Genomic DNA, 16,281 nt, shown 5'->3' with positions numbered 1-16,281 from the left:
ATGCTGTCCTAGTGATCTGATTCATATGTGATTTAAAATTTAGATTACAGTCAACAGTTACCCCTAAGCTTTTTACCTCCGTTTTGACTTTTAATCCTAATGCTTCCAGTTTATTTCTAATAGCCTCATTGTATCCATTATTGCCAATCACTAAGATTTCAGTTTTCTCTTTATTTAACTTGAGAAAGTTACTATTCATCCATTCTGAAATACAAGTCAGACATTGTGTTAGTGAATCAAGAGATTTGGGGTCATCAGGTGCAATTGATAAATACAGTTGTGTGTCATCAGCATAGCTGTGGTAGCTCACGTTGTGCCCAGAGATAATCTGACCTAATGGAAGCATGTAGATTGAGAAGAGCAGCGAACCCAGGATAGAGCCTTGTGGAACACCATATAGGATATCATGTGTCTTTGAGTTGTAATTACCACAACTAACAAAGAATTTTCTCCCTGCCAGGTAGGATAATAGCCTAATTTCTGACGGCACTCTGTTGGCTAACAGTACTGGTGGCGGCTGTTGTTAACCCAGGACTCGACCAAACCGTTATGGAAATCTGTATTGTTGTCCGCATGTTGATCTGGCAAAATTTTAAACTGAATGCCCTTACTGATGTAACCCTCCCAACTTATCCAGGTTTGGGACCAGCACGAAGAAACAAACTGGTTTGTGCATGCCCTGTGGCTGGGTTATTCACATAAATTCAATTATGTATTATAATTTTAATATTCCAAATTGAATTGAGAATTTCAAATATCTTCAGTTAGTGTCACTCTACTTCAGACATAGTAAGGAACACTGGGTGATTTTTAAGATTGTCTTGTCATCTTTACACATCATTTCCACCTACATCCTGTTTGTAGTTTTTGGTTTGGTAATGTATTTTCTGTTATCATTGATTAAACAAGCATCCTTCTCTCTAGTAACAAAAGACTAGCCTTTTCCTTTTTGAAAAAGCCTCATTATGACTTGGCCTCATCCTCTCTTTCATCTGAAACAGTTGGCTGACGTGACACACTTTCTTCAAGCTTATAAAAGCACTTGAAAGCAGAAGTTCACTTAGTGTAGTGCCAATTTCTGAATACTCAACACATAGTTTCATATAGTTGCATTAAATTTGTGGTTCAGGGGATGCTAGAGCCTATCCCAGCTAGCATAGGTCGCAAGTCATTAAGAAACCTTGGACAGGTCACCATTCCATCACAGGTCAAACACACAGTGCACACACGCCATCAAATTTAGTGTCACAGAATTAGAGAACATGCAAACTCCATGTAGGAAGGACCCTCTTTTCCATGCTGTGAAGCAGCAGTGCTACCACTATGCAACTGTGCTGCCCCTCAAATACAAATGAAGTAATAAATTGCAGTATATAGTGCATATTGAAATCACAGTGCTTAGTATATCGCATAATATGGGATATAATCATGATGTTGCTAGGCCTAACCCAATAAGGCAGTCAGTTAACTGGCTCACTGGTGTCCCCTATTAGTCCTACCAGTGTAGCTTTTTTTTTTTTTTGTAGATGACAAAAATTGAACAATGGTTCAGAGCATCTAACATTGGCAAAATATAATCAAGCAGATTAAAATGTTTATTTGAAAATGTAGTAGGGGTATAAAGAATACACTTGCAATGAGTGCTGTAACACTAAACAGCCCATAGGTGTCACCAACACTATCTGGATGGACCATTTGCAACCAACTATGTTGTGCTGATGATCCTGAAGCTTTCCAAAACTCCATAAATTTTCTTCCAAGCAATGGTTGGATAGTTTCTGTGGTTAGTTATATTTAAAGTGTTTTTGACACAACTGCATTTGAAAATAATACACAGCCCCATTCATAGATAGATACTTTAGTGGATGCAGTGGATTCTCCATAATTGATAGGAGCCTGCTTAGCGCCCGTCGCTCTGCCACAGATGTCAAACTGTCCAGCTCCATGCCAACAATAGAGCCTGCCTTCCTCACCAGTTTGTCCTTAGGTAAGAATAATAAAAAGGAGCAACACAAGATGACGAGATGCAACTTCTGCAGTTTGCACTGACATTGGTTTCAAACTAAATGATTAACACTAGAATTACCAGAGCCTACGAAAAAACTTGTAGATCCGGCCCACCTTAAATTGCTTTTTAAAACCGTTCTCACCTCTCCGCCAGCGTCTTTTGTCATTTAAATGTACTGATAAAGACATGCTGCAAGCAGCCGGCTATTCCATCCCCCCACCGACTTAGAACGTGCACGAACTTCTCTCAGCTCATGCCTTGATTGATTATGTGGGAGTGAAGTGGGGTTTTAGAGTGGAAATAATAAATCGTTATTTGGAACACACTCATTTCATGTGTGTTGCATTTCTACAGTAATCGGTGTAAACACATTTTTAAAACAGAAACGTTTATTATATTCTAGTAGCAAATGACAAAATGTTACCATAAACTATATAATGTATGAAGCCTGAAGTCCAAATATCAAAGAAACACTTTCACTTCAGCACTATATGCAATCATCAGACACTCCCCATCTGACAACTGCTGTTTTCACATAAAGACGCGCTATAGCTCTGCAGTGTACTTGTGACTGCATTGTCATACCAATGCTTGCGAACTGAAGTGTCTGCATGCACTTTTCGTGGCATTACACGTGTATTTTTTGAGCATGCCCATGTTCGCTCAAACACAGGAATATGTTGATGTAAAAGTATAACAAAACAAGTGCACTTTTATTTAAGACTATAACCGAAGAAAAAAGAAAGCAAGTTACAGTAGGTGGTTGATATGACAGCTTGTGTGGTGCAATGCTAAGAACTGCTGATTTCCATTCCATGCTATATAACTGTTAACATTTGAATCTGATGATTGCATATAGCGCTGTCTTATTCAGTGTGCACAAGAACATGCAGGTGGCCAGTTGCTGCGTGCTACAACGCACATTTTAAAAAAAAGAGACAAATATATGTGACGTTTTGAAGAGATCATTTTATGACGCGAATAGTACCAATCATAAAACATCGTCGAAGTAATGCAATATTATCTGAAAATGAACAGTGTCAGATCGGGTGTGAAGTTATACTGGCGCTGTTTGAGTCAGATCAGAAGCTGAATAAGCTGAACAAGCTCCTGTTCTGACTCGTAAGTAAAAAGCATGAATTAATCAACAGAAATAACCGCGATCGACATTTTAAACTTAACGATTTACGGTGCATACCAATTTATAAATTTTATGTCCGTTTGAGGAAAAAATAAAACACTTTCTCCAAAGCTGGGAATTGAACTCGGGTCTCTGTAGCACGATAACGCTGATGTGCTCCAAGACTGCAAACCTTAGCGTTAAGCCACGTAAGGGGTCGTATCATCCTTGAACCTTTTGTGAAAGTGTTTATTTGATGTTTGGACTTCAGGCTTCACACATTCTATAGTTTATGCCTACATTTTGTAACATTTATTACTAAAATAGGAAAAAGTTTCTGTTTTAACAATGTGTTTACACAGATTACTGTAGAAACGGAACACGCATCAAATGCGTGTGTTCCAAATAACGATCTATTATTTCCATTCTAAAACTCCAGCAGTTCAGTCACTCCCAGATAATCAAACAAGGTATGAGCTGCGAAAACTTAGTGAACGTTCTGCGACGGTGGGGGATGGAATAGCCGGCTACTTGCTGCTCATCTTAATCAGCACATTTAGAAGACAAAAGAGAGGTGAGAACGGTTTTAAGGTGGGCCGGATCTACGAGTTATTTCGTAGACTCTGGTAATTCTAGTGTTAAGGACAGCCAGAAAACTTGTAAGAGGCATGTTTTGGCATTGCTTCAAGAAAGTAGTCATTTAACTGTCAAATACGAGCAAATTACAGACAAGCTTAAAACCCATTCCCCTGATGCTTTTTTCTTTGTTGTGCTCATTTTTTTGTCTGAATATACTTTTGTTATGATTCATTTGTTATGTATGATTGTTATGATTGTATTATTTAGAGGCTACTATTTGTAGTAAATATTAATTTATGTAAGTGGAAAATTACACAATTGCACATTTAAACCCACTTATTTAAATGAAGAAGATGGGCTGCAACTCTATTTTATACCACCCCAAAACCCCTCCAAAAAAGATGGGCTGGTATTACTGTCTACCATTGGTGGTGTTTTTTTTTTTTTTTTTGTTAGTAAGTTGAATAAGGTAAACCAACAACTCATACATCTGATTGTGACCAGTGTTTCATGATAATATTGTTTCATTGTTTCCTTAGCAACCCCTTCTTGTAAAAATTGTTCATAAGTTTCACTAAAATATTATAAAACAAACTGAGATAAATTGAAAATATTTTCAGCAATCAGTGGTAGAGACTGATTATATCCCGTTTTCTAACTAGTGGGGATTCCTAGGAAACATTTTAGATGAGCTGCCTTAACATTTTTAAGTTATTATGATGAGAATAGGTTGAGAGCCGCGACATAGATATAATTACATTTTTTACTACATTTTTATTTCCAAGCACCTAATATTGTAGTATTTCACATCAGAAGGTATTTCTGCATGTACAGTACGTGTCTAATATGTGTTTAGAGTTCACCATCATTGTTAATCATACTTTGCTTTTCTCTTCCAGGTTCCTATTACAGAGAGTGACTGTTTGTTCCTTTTGCCTTCTTGCTACTTCCAATTTTAGGATGTTTTTCAGCTTAAAAAAACCTGATGTTTCTCTCGGGATCCACATTAAAATGAAAACGAAAAACACTTAGGATTGCAACATGCATTCCAAGCCCATTTTTTCTGCATTTGGGAACTGCCATGAAAGAACAAAATTGAACCAACTGACCAAGTGCTTAAAGCTGGTTATTCTGCCTAAAGAGGCAGGTGAACCTTCAATTTCATCACAAAAGCTGAAAAGAAAGCCATCCTCTAACTAGTTACAAAACAGTTTCCAAGCTTTCCATGAAGAACTCGACAAAATCATATGTAGCTTTTTATATGTGTTTTTATTATTTGAATTTTTAAATTTTTCTTTGTTTTCGTTAATATATGATATCCAGGTAGTGAGTTCAGCCAAAAATGCTGGTCTTCCATTCTTTGCAGTTGCAAATTCTTGCACTTTTTCTGTAGCTGCATTGTAATGAAAAAAACTGGGCTGGCTTCCAGTTGTGCATGGAGTGGTCATTTTTTAGCAGTGCACGTGTCCAGAGAAGGTCAGCATTGCAAACTGTCTGGCTGATCCTTTGTGACTGGATCTTGCAGCATTCCATACCATTAGACCATTTGCTGGCCTTGAGGCAGCTTTTCTCACTTAATGGTTAACTTTAGTTAATTTTGAGCAATTTTGACAAACTTTGGACTTAGACACAGTTATGTTAACAGTTCTGACTGTCTTGAAGGAAGTATTAGCTAAGGCCATTAATGTGATGTCCTGATGCTTTAATGAGTCTGCCTGTTTGGCTTCATATCAATGTTTTGCTTTATTACTATTCCTATAATAAAATAAGGAAAATTTATTTTAGTTCTAGCAACAGTTTTACAAGTGTACTTATTGATGTTCCCATTTTATACTTGAAAAACCAGAATTCTGTAAGAGCATGTTATGAAACCCGTGATATTCTGCTTGTCTTTGTATTATTTTGTTCTCTTTTAAATCTGTGTAACTCTGGCAGTCCTTTGACACACCTTAATGAGTACATCAGCTCTGTCTCTCACAAGACTACTGTATCTGATATGTTAGAGATGGTTAGAATATGTGCTTTAGTTATCTTTCAGGGTATTTGTATTCCTGCATGGCTTCATCCTTCTGAATCCATATTGCTTGCCCAATAAACTAAAGATCAGCCGTTAATATGCAAGTGGATAAGGACTTGCCTTTCCCTCTCCTTCCACTTTACTAGCTTCTCAGTAAATGAATGAGGGCATCTTTACTTGAATGCTCTTTGGGCCTGGCTATGCATTTCAGTGGCCTCTGACTGACATTGTAGCTCAAACTTGGTTGCTTCTCACAGGAATAATAGATTTATGCCTGTGTACATATTGTGCCAGCAAATCAAGTTCCATACTGTTATTGTGCGTGAAACTGTACAGTAGCTTAGTGTTACTGAGTTACCACAAAACAGGTTAAGCTAAAAAGCAGTGAGAGTAGGGTGTACATGGTGAAAACAATATTGGTATAAGTAGCAGAAAATAATTTACTGTATAAAGTAGCACTGTCTTCAAAGCTCACTGTGTCTCTATGTATTGAATTTACAGAACAAGCAGTGAAAGCAAAAGTCTGAGCCATAGAATCGTGAGCAAAATCTTGCTATTGTTTTTTGTCTTAGCTTTTTGTTGTTAATCTTTTAGGTTTTAACTGTAATGAGTTCTTTGTATTTCATTTTATTGAACTTAAGATCATGGGCACACCTTTCTTTAAAATATGCCTATTGAGATGGCTGCTTTCTGTAGTGTATGTTTCTGCCATTATGATTCTTCTTCTTCTATTTTTTTATTTTAAATTTGCACTAGACTGTTGTCTCTTTACTTTTTAACCTCTTTCCAAAGCTTTTTACAAAGCATTTTAACATTGTTCTGTATAAAACCTAAATATTCTTTTTGAATTTATTTTTTGACAATAAACTTAGACTCGCATTATGAGAAATTAAATTATAAAAGAGACTGTACTGAAATGTTATGCATAGTAAAACATTTTAATTGCCTTTTTGTCTCTTAAATAAATAGATTCAGTATATTCTTTAAGCTAAGCCCTCTCTTCAGTGCTGCTTTCCATGTACACTCTTATACAAGAGCAAGAAGTTTTACAATGCTTTCCTGTCCACCTAACTATTTATTTAAAGACAGGGAGCTTCTGTCAACTGTACAAAAATTTTCTGCAGTATAATGTTACAGGATATTTGATCAATAAATAGAAAAAATTTTAAAAATTAGCACACCTGTGCAGCAGACCGTTTATCCAATACCCTTAAAGGACGCTGGAGCAGCTACACATCCCTTATCATGAGCAACTGTAGAAACCCCAGACTGGCTTTATCTTATTTACAAAAAGTGCGTGGAAAAAGATATTTAATGTGGATGGAAAAAGATATTTAATCAGATTTTATTAATTTTTTTTTTTTGCTTTTTGCATAGTCGTTCTCCCAAAAAAAATAACAAGATCTAATGCAGTAACCATTTTGTTAATATTACCATTTAGTCTTTTGATTGCTTTACTAAATACTGAGCTTACACAGCCCTCTGTTGTTGACCTTGCAACATATATTTTATAGAGATTATTTTCTACAGTGCCATTGCTGCTTTTTTATTACAGTAATGGAGCTCTATATAGTTGGACATAAATATAGTAAATTTTAGAATATACTGGAGGTCTAGATAACAAATATAAAATGTGTACCTTCTCAATTTACAGCAGTCAATGAGAAGGTTTGTTGATTCAGTGAATGAAATGCAGAAATATCCCAGGTTTTCTTTATTTATGGTTAAAAGAGATCATTTCAACTGGTCTTTCTGAGTTCAGTAAAGAAATATGAGAATTTTTTTAACACCCATTATTAAGCTTTTCAAATATTTTTGCTATTGATGTTGTCAAAAAAGAGAAAGTGTGCCACAAAAAGAGTTGGGGCAGCCACCCGTTTATTGTTTCCTGGCTGCAGTGTTGTGTATAGTTGAGTACAGATTTGAGTCCAGAACAGAACTGTCTTGATGAGGCAAAGATGGCAGTTTTAAAAGAGGACAGGAAGTGATGTCATCACGGTCGGAACCGGAAGTGTGACGCCCTCAGAACCACGTGGAATTTCCCGTAATCAGTCTGCAATGGAAAGAGAGAAAGGGTCAGTACACTCTGCCACCCCCTGGTTTGGTGTGGAATTGCCCTCATTCAGGCCCTTTAACTGCCTCCCTTGCGCACGTGTGTGGCAATGTTTAATTCCAGTTTTCATTTGAGATTAGCATTAATCTTTCAACCAGTATCTTGACTTATTGTGATTTCTAGACACAAAATTAATGTGTAATGTTATTCCATGTAGTGATTCAATTTTATTTTACATAGAACCTTTAAAAGATCTTTATGTCTTGTAAAACCAAGTAAGCTAGGTAACAAGGTGAATTACAAATTTATTTTATTATGATAAAGGCTCATTACAAAGCAGTGTACTAAGACGTACAGATACGTATCTTGCTATCACATTAGTATATAAAATAGTAATACATATGAGCCAAAAGGCCATTAGAATTGATTAACAGCCTATTTGGACCCGTGTCGAACATTACACACAAGATCTCAGTTTTAACCTGCCGTCATCTGGTGACATGCCAGGAGACTGACAGCCACACACTAGTGATTTTGCTCATTTTCTTGTCCCCTCGTCTTGTGTGCCTTGAGCAGGAATTGAGCTTCAGCCACGTTCTACTCTTTCTTCCAGGTTTGGGCTGGCCTGACTAGTTATTAGACATCTTCCTACTTTTCAGCAGCTTATTTTGCCTTCTTCATCCTTCATGAAAAAAGTGTGATAAACATTTTCTACAAAATTTATGTTTTAAGTTGAGTCAATGGGGTATTTCAGATGCCTGCATTTTTTCCTTATAACATTCAATTTTCACAGAGTACTGTATGGTTTAATTAATGACAAAATGCAGTATATAAAGATACACTATTTGAGGTGCATCTGGCCAGCCTGAATAGAAAATAGATACCCACCAATTATGTCAGTTATGTTCCACTTTAAGGTGGAACTAGAGAGGTTTTTCATGAAGCGATAGTGTAGAAATCCTGAACAGCAAAATTCTAAATTTGTGCATACATCGTCTGCCACCTAATTGTTATGTAGCAGTAAATATAAAAGGTTTTTCTGGGAATGCAACTAATATATTTAAAAACTATGTGCTGTCTGCCTTACTCAAAGCAGCACAATCTGCTATGCAAGCAATTAAGGGACAGTTCTGTTACGTTGTTCAGTTTTTTGTTTTTTTTTTTGTTTCCAGTGCTTGGTGTAGCTTTCTTTTGACCAAAGTCTTTCTATGGGTGAGCTAATATTCAGGACTGGAGCCCATAAGTTAGTTTCTTTCTTTCTTTCTTTCTTTCTTTCTTTCTTTCTTTCTTTCTTTCTTTCTTTCTTTCTTTCTTTCTTTCTTTCTTTCTTTCTTTCTTTCTTTCTTTCTTTCTTTCTTTCTTTCTTTCTTTCGCCAGTGATGTATGAGAGTATTTTTCACATGGAGCCATTGCTGTGGAAATGCCATTGACACTCTCTACCAAGTTTGTTGTATTCACTTAGTTTGGGAAGGGACCAAGGAACACGGCCAGGTGCTCCGAGCTTCTCTTCAGGTCCTGACCCTGTATTTAGCATTCACTTGCAGTGCAGGAGGCAGAAAACTTGTGATCAGAGATTCTTCCTGCACTGTCCTACTGTGCTAACCCTTTAATGAGCAAATTTTGCCATTTATAACATAAAGCTTTCAAACTACAGTATGTAACAGGAAAGCGGCAAAAGATCTATGTGCAGGGAGATAATTGGTTTATTTTTTTATATTTTATTTCATAATGTAAAAGTGTTTGTGAAAACAGAAGTACATGGTGAACTCTTGTTTTGTTTACTTAGCAACAAAAATAAATTAATGCTGCTTTCAAAAAATGTCTGGATTTAAAGTTATTATAATGTTTTAATGATGGATGACTAAAGGCACACTTGTGTGTGTGTGTGTGTGTGTGTGTGTGTGCGTGTGTGTGTGTGTTCACTAAGGCACCTGTTGTCTGTTACCTTATTTAACGGTGTAATGGTTCAGTTGTTGCACTGCTTTAAGGGTGGCGAGCATGGCCAACTGCCCAAAAGCAATAGGATGCAAGAGTGTTGAGGGTAACATTTCTATTCCATTTTATATGCACTTTCAGTTGACCTGGTATATAAAAAAAATAAGAGAACCTTTCTAGTTTTATAGGGAGCACACATATATTTGTATATTAAAAAAAAATCCACTTTACTAGGTACTGAATGCTCCAGTGTTTCCTTTATCTTTCAAGTGGGCTTTGGTTTTCATATTTTATAGAGGTTGTTTATTCACTCAGACTTGGACAGTTGTGAGCGAGCATGTCTTGCAGTGGACTGGCTCTGCCTCGAGCCCAGTGAAGCTGAGATAGCACTGCCCAAACCTTCCCCAGCCCCCCCAACCTTGAGTCCAATGATGGATGGATGACAATGGATTGAGTATTGAAGTGTAGATACCTTTATGTAAATATAAATTTTAGAGGCATCTGTCATATCCATCATTAAGCCTTTTAGCACAAGAACACAGTAATATTCTTACGCCGGAGTCCAATATGTCAAGGTCTTTAGAGATGCCACTAAAGTCTTCAAAGGATGTTCTGTAACACTTTACCCTGCACAACACTAGAAGGGAGGAAATTAAAGAATAAGTTTTGGTATTTTTCAAGTCAAAGTTATGTAATCGCAATCATGATATGTATTTATTTGCCACATGAAGTTGTGTTCTAAAGTGAAACCATTTTTATAAATTAAAAATATGTATATTTCCTGCCATTCTGCTTTAAAATATAGGTGAAGGGTACTGGCGTCCAACTGCAATACTATATTAGGCAAAATACTATATTAGACAAAATACTAAATTAGACAAATGTTCATGCTATTGGTAAAACCAATTATTTAACCCTGTATCTTGTTACTGTTCTTACTTTGCTTTGTCATACATTTCTAGTATTGTATGTTTGGCTTTTCCATTATCGTCATCTGCTGTGTGGATAAAGAGATGATGAGTATTGGCTGGTTGTCCACTTTTCTGTCTTATTTCTGACCCAGTGTTTTAAAGAACAACTTTATGAATATCACAAATGGGATGGCTGTAGTCTGGTAATTGTTCATTATCTTTTTTGCTTTTCGTAATTTGAAACTTGTTAAAAAAAAAAAAAAAAGTGGTCTATAAAAACTCCAAGTAACACTGTTTAAATGTTTACTAATTAACAGTTATGAATCATGCTGGCAAATGAACTCAAGTTAGGCCAAAGAAAGCATATTGCATCAGTAACAATAACTGGCATGATTGGACCCGAACATATAGCAGGACACCAAGTTCACCAAATTGGGGAGAGTACAGAAAAGAACGTTAGGGTGGCCTCCATCCAGTAAAAGGTAAGTCAAGTGTGGATGACGGCATTCACTCCAAACCACTTCCTACTGAGGTCAGTTGTTTTTTACGTGAACTTTTAAGTTAATCATTTACTCAAGTACACTATCAGAGTTTTCAGAAATGAATATGATATGATGTGCTGCTATGGCTTTGAGTTCTTTATCTATCATTAGCTCATATCTATATATCTGTCTAGTCATAAGCTTATCATTCTATGTTTGTCATACGCTTGTCCCTCTCTGTCTTGTCTGTCATAGGCTTGTCGCGCTCTCTCCATTTGCCAGCATGTCTGCCAAAAGTTTCTATCTGTTGATTGATTGCAGAACACCTTTCATTTTTGTCTGTCTGTAATTTTACTTGTCAAGAATAAAGCAAGAAGAGCTTAAAATTCTTTACCAGCAACCAGTTAAACACAGAGGGACAAATACCTAGCAGTTTAACTTGATGCGCCTTTTAATCATAAAGTGTTTTTTTTTTAATTTTGAACGGGGAAAAAATGTGTGAGAGGTTCTAATCTATTCTTATTCACTGAATTTACATTTTCTCTGGATATTAAAAATGGTGCAAAAAGTGTGGATGCAACAAGGCCTGCCCAGCAGCTTTGGTTGACAGGCAGGAGCGCACTCTGACCAGAGCAGGAGTCCATGGCACAGTGCACTCGCATTTAGCTGGGATGCCAGTTAACACATACATTTCAGCAAATTTGGAGAAAAACTAGAGAGTCCTAAGGAAAATGCATCTAGACACAGAATGTACATGCCAGGTGTAGACAAACAGTAGGTGTGCTCACAGGTTCAAGCTAAGGATGGCCAGGCCTGTGACACAGTAGCAATAACCACCAGCTGTGTAATTGTGTAATCAGCATTTGAAGACAACAAGTTGAAAAACATTCCAGAGGTACCTCTGCACAAACACAACTTGTGATACTTTGGAACACAAGCTTGAAAGGCTTGTCTTTAGAAAGCCCTTTACATTTGTGGAATGGCTGAAATGACATCCTTGGGACAGCATTGCTTTGAGCGGATCTGAAGAGTCTGCAGTGATAAAAGCTCATCATTTAGAAAGTGTCTTTGTGTTTAAATATGAAAACAACCTTGAAGCTGTTGCAGTTTTCCTATTCCTATTCCTTTCAAAATGACATTTACTGTGGCATTGAAGAGAAGAGCAAGAAGAAGAACCTGAATTATGCAGAGACCTGCTGCTGTGGCAGATGTAAAACTACCTGTGGCCCTTCAGGAGCCGAGTTTGCCTCTGCAGTTTCTGATTATTACTATTTGTGCATTCACATTTTTGCAAATTGTTTGAACCAGGATAAATGTCTAATGGTTACATTTGTGTGACTAAGCTGCTCCAGCTACTCAAGGTGTTGTGTAAGAGAGGAAAAGGAAAGGAAAAAAAAACACACTACTTGGAATTCCTGTGTTGCTTCAGTCAGTGATTTATTTAAATGGAGAAGATAGGAGCAGAAATTAATGTTTGTTGGCTGTTCAAACATGGAAGCTTTGTCAGTCGAACATCTGAATCCCTGCTGTTGACTGGCAGCTCCTTTGCTTTCTCCCTGCCTTACCTGGTATCACCCCCGTGAGGACTTCTGTCACTCTTGCGCTTTATTGTTCCTTCAGCTCTTCCCAGAGAGGCAGTCATTCACTCTACCAGAAACAATGACTGAAATTTATCACAGACAGTTTCATCTCAGACACTGTTTCAAGTAGGGTGCCTGGCCTGATACAGGACTTCACCTTCATGTGTGAGGCACGTGCTGAAAAAAGAAAAAAAAAAACAACCAAACCTGACCTGTACCCATTGAATGGCAGCACCCTGGCACTGCACAGTATTGGTTGGGTTCACAGACTTTAATCACTGAAGGTTGCAGCCTGAGGAGATGAGACAGATTGAGGGCACAGTGGGAGTCTCTGCAATTCAATCTGGGAAAACATGAGGGCCGTACCTTCACCAGCTGCACCCAAGAGCCCCCTTTGCAGAGATGCACCTACTTTCAAGTGTGAATGAGGAATACAAAGACTGAGAAGCCTGCAAGAATGCACGTGTGTTATTTTTTGTTTTTTTTTAGTAAATATTTAGTTCCTTACATTCCACATAAGCCAACACCCTCCCTTTCCTCATTCCTGTCTTCACCAGTTCTGGGCGCACTGCAGTTACACGAGACACAGGAGCCAGTGCACTACTGAACAGGACACTGGTGCCACTCATGTTTATCCATTTCTAGGATAAAGAATCATTTATGTTTTGGATTGTGTTTATATGTCTGGTTACAGGTTGGGCTTTGATGATTCATTTCATTAATTTGTCGTTTTTGGTTGTCTTCAGTTTGTAAGTGTAATGGTCTGTCCTTTTTTTTTTTTTTTCTCCTTTCTGGTTCACAGAGATTTGATGCTTTTGCTATTGTTAAAGCAGGGGTTTACTGTGGATGGCAAGACCATCCTTCATATGGCGCAGGTGGCACCACAACAGAGAGTTGAGTGGCTGTTCAGGTGCTGTGAGGTGGCAGTGCACCACTGTGCCCCGGATCTCTTTGTAATACACCTAGTTACTTTTATTTTATTCAAAGGGAGAGCAATGAAACAGCAAAGAGATAAATGTGCATACAAACCTAGAAAGCCTGCTGCCCCTCAACACTGGGCAGTGGCTGCGACTGCTTGTATAAAGTGAAGGAGACTTCTGGAAAAGCATCCCCCGGCCCATCAGAAAAATGCAAGGTGCAAACGTTTATGAATACTTCACTTTTTATTTCTGATATGCTCACTTATATTTATGAGTTCCCATTTCTTCATCCTGTAAATATTCAGCATTCTTTTTTCTTTGTTTTGTCTACTTTTAAATGCTGTGTTTTTAATCTCTGAACTACTTTGGTGTGACATCATTCAAATCAATGGTGGTGGTCATCAAAGACTCCATCTCTACTATACTGCGTGACCAGGACAACCTGCTAAACTGATGTTTGGGAAGGATGATTTCCAAAATGCATTGTGCAACTTCTCACTGAGAATGGTGCTACATGCAATGGAAGGTTGACTACCAAGAATTACACGGCCAGTGCATATTGAAGCATTAGATGGGTCATCCATTGTCTGGGCCATTAACTCTATTACAGGGTTTTTTGAAGTGGGAGCTAAGTCCAGCAGCATTTCTGTGCAAGGCAGGCACCATCCTTGGCCGCAGGCCCACCAATCATCTCTACATGCCCATTTGCAAATGGGCTTAATCTCGGGGTCAGGTGGAGTTGGTATCTATACTGACATTATCAGGTGCCAGGCAGCAACCAACCCGGGACAGGATGCCAGTCCATTACAGGGCACTTCACACACATACAGTACTGAGCCACTTTACATGTGCCAGGTAGTTTAACATGAATGTTTTCTTTTTTCCTCCTCTGGAATGAACTTCTGTCTATCTATCGTATCATTAGCTTACCTCTGTCTACAATTAATTCATTAATTACATTTATATAGCACTTTTCTCGCTAATCAGAGTGCCTCAGTGAGTGGGGAGCCACTTCAACCACCACTGATGTGTAGCATCCACCTGGGTAATACGATGGCAGATACTTTTGCATCATTACGCTCACATTACCTGTTAGGTGGTGAAGTTGAGAGAGACAGCCAATTAGAGATGGGATGGGACAGAATGACTAGAACTGTGGTGGGCAATGTAGTCTGGACATAGGGATACACCATACTTTTTAAGATGGGATCTTTTATGACCACAGAGAGGCAGGATTTCAGTTTTGCGTCTCACCTGAAGAATGACGCCATTTTTACAGCAAAGTGTCCCCATCACTGTACTGGGATCCACAATTAGACCTCCGCATAAGTGCCACCTGCTCACCTCACCAACACTTCTCCCGGCAACAAATCAAGCTTTTCGTAGATGGTCTCCCATCCAAATACTGGCCAGATCTGAACATGCTTAGCTTCAACTCTTCTGAAGTGCATGTGGTATGGCTGCTGACTCCATCCATTCATTCTTCTTCTTTCTTTCTTCCTTCCTACTTTGGAGAAAACGTTTCACACGATGGGGGGGTAAACGTTAACATTATACAAAGTTATTGTCTGTTACACCTGCGTTTTTATCACTCTTTAATTTTGTTTTTATCAATATGCTGCTGCTGGAGTATGTGAATTTCCCCTTGGAATTAATAAAGTATCTATCTATCTAAAACCCAAATGGGTACAGAAAGAACATACGGAAGGCTGCCAGTGACCAGAGCAGGGTTTGAACCCAGGAATTTGGATATCTCCCCTTGCCCTGCCATGTCACTTTTTCATTCAGATTAGTTTTTTGCAGTGCATTTCAATTTAAAAGCCTAAAATGCTGTATGTGTTATAATTGTAATACAGTTAAACCTAAGCACAAAATAACAAAATTATATTTGGTGCATATATGTGTGTATGTGTATATGTACTAACTATATATATATACAGTATATATACACAGAGAAAGAGGGCAAGTACTGTATATAAATATGTTGTCTTGTTCTATACATATTATGTTCTGACAGCTCCTCAACTATAAATAGTATAAATGACCATTTAAGTAAGGTGGGCTAGCAACATCCCTCCATCTTTCTAACCTCCATTTATTCAGGGAAGGGCTGCAGGGAAGCTGGCAAGCATCAAGTGCAAGGCAGAAACAGCCTCTGGAGTTGCAGGGCCATTTTAGCACTGTAAATCCACCTGATCCACACAGAGAAGACTTGAATAATAATACCAGTCAATAAGAAGGCAGTGCAAAGTGTAGAGGTGTTCGTTTATTAAATATAATGGAAGGGCGTTGCGTTGAAAAGCCATTGCGAAATCTGACAGCGCGGCTGCCTGCCCCACTTATCCGCAGACCTCTGCGTGATGAAATCTTTACTCAAATGTTTTAAGGCGTCACCCATTAAGCAGCTACTACGTGAGTTCACTCTGAAGAAATGGTTTTGTCATTGGGCTCCGCTGGTTCACCTGGTCGATATTCTTCCTTCTCGTATTAAACAAACCATTGGTTTGAAAACTGAACTGCCTCTTCTTCTCTTCTGTCCAGATGTGTGCCAGTTACTCAGTTTCTGCCCATATTTCCCCCCATTTTCTAGAGCCTTTTCCCCGTTGCTGGTCTTTGCCCAATGCCCAGTCGTCGGTCACTCGGGCAGTGTGGCTCATTTCCCTAAACTCACGAGTC

The 16,281-nt window shown here is 38.1% G+C and overlaps 1 protein-coding gene and 1 long non-coding RNA gene across 4 annotated transcripts in view; one reads left to right on the top strand and one right to left on the bottom strand.

Annotated features, from left to right (window-relative positions):
• Window positions 1-6,896, top strand: part of ccdc50a (coiled-coil domain containing 50a) — a 167,988-nt gene extending 161,092 nt beyond the window's left edge. For all 3 annotated transcript variants that reach the window (XM_051922248.1, XM_051922250.1, XM_051922249.1), the window contains one exon: window positions 4,607-6,896. In XM_051922248.1, coding sequence (XP_051778208.1) covers window positions 4,607-4,626 — 20 coding nt within the window. In that variant the 3' untranslated portion in view covers window positions 4,627-6,896. The remainder of the gene's footprint in view (window positions 1-4,606) is intronic.
• A 684-nt stretch (window positions 6,897-7,580) lies between these two features.
• On the bottom strand, window positions 7,581-15,512 carry LOC127526544 (uncharacterized). Its single transcript, XR_007934035.1, has 2 exons — window positions 12,671-15,512; window positions 7,581-7,777 (listed from the first exon to the last, which is right to left on the bottom strand). It is a non-coding gene; the product is annotated as an uncharacterized LOC127526544 (long non-coding RNA).
• Between the last annotated feature and the right edge of the window lie 769 nt (window positions 15,513-16,281).

Source organism: Erpetoichthys calabaricus, chromosome 2, assembly GCF_900747795.2.
Source record: "Erpetoichthys calabaricus chromosome 2, fErpCal1.3, whole genome shotgun sequence".
Lineage (NCBI taxonomy): Eukaryota > Metazoa > Chordata > Cladistia > Polypteriformes > Polypteridae > Erpetoichthys > Erpetoichthys calabaricus.
The sequence above is the reverse complement of the archived record's forward strand: the minus strand, read 5'-3'. Positions and strand labels throughout refer to the sequence as shown.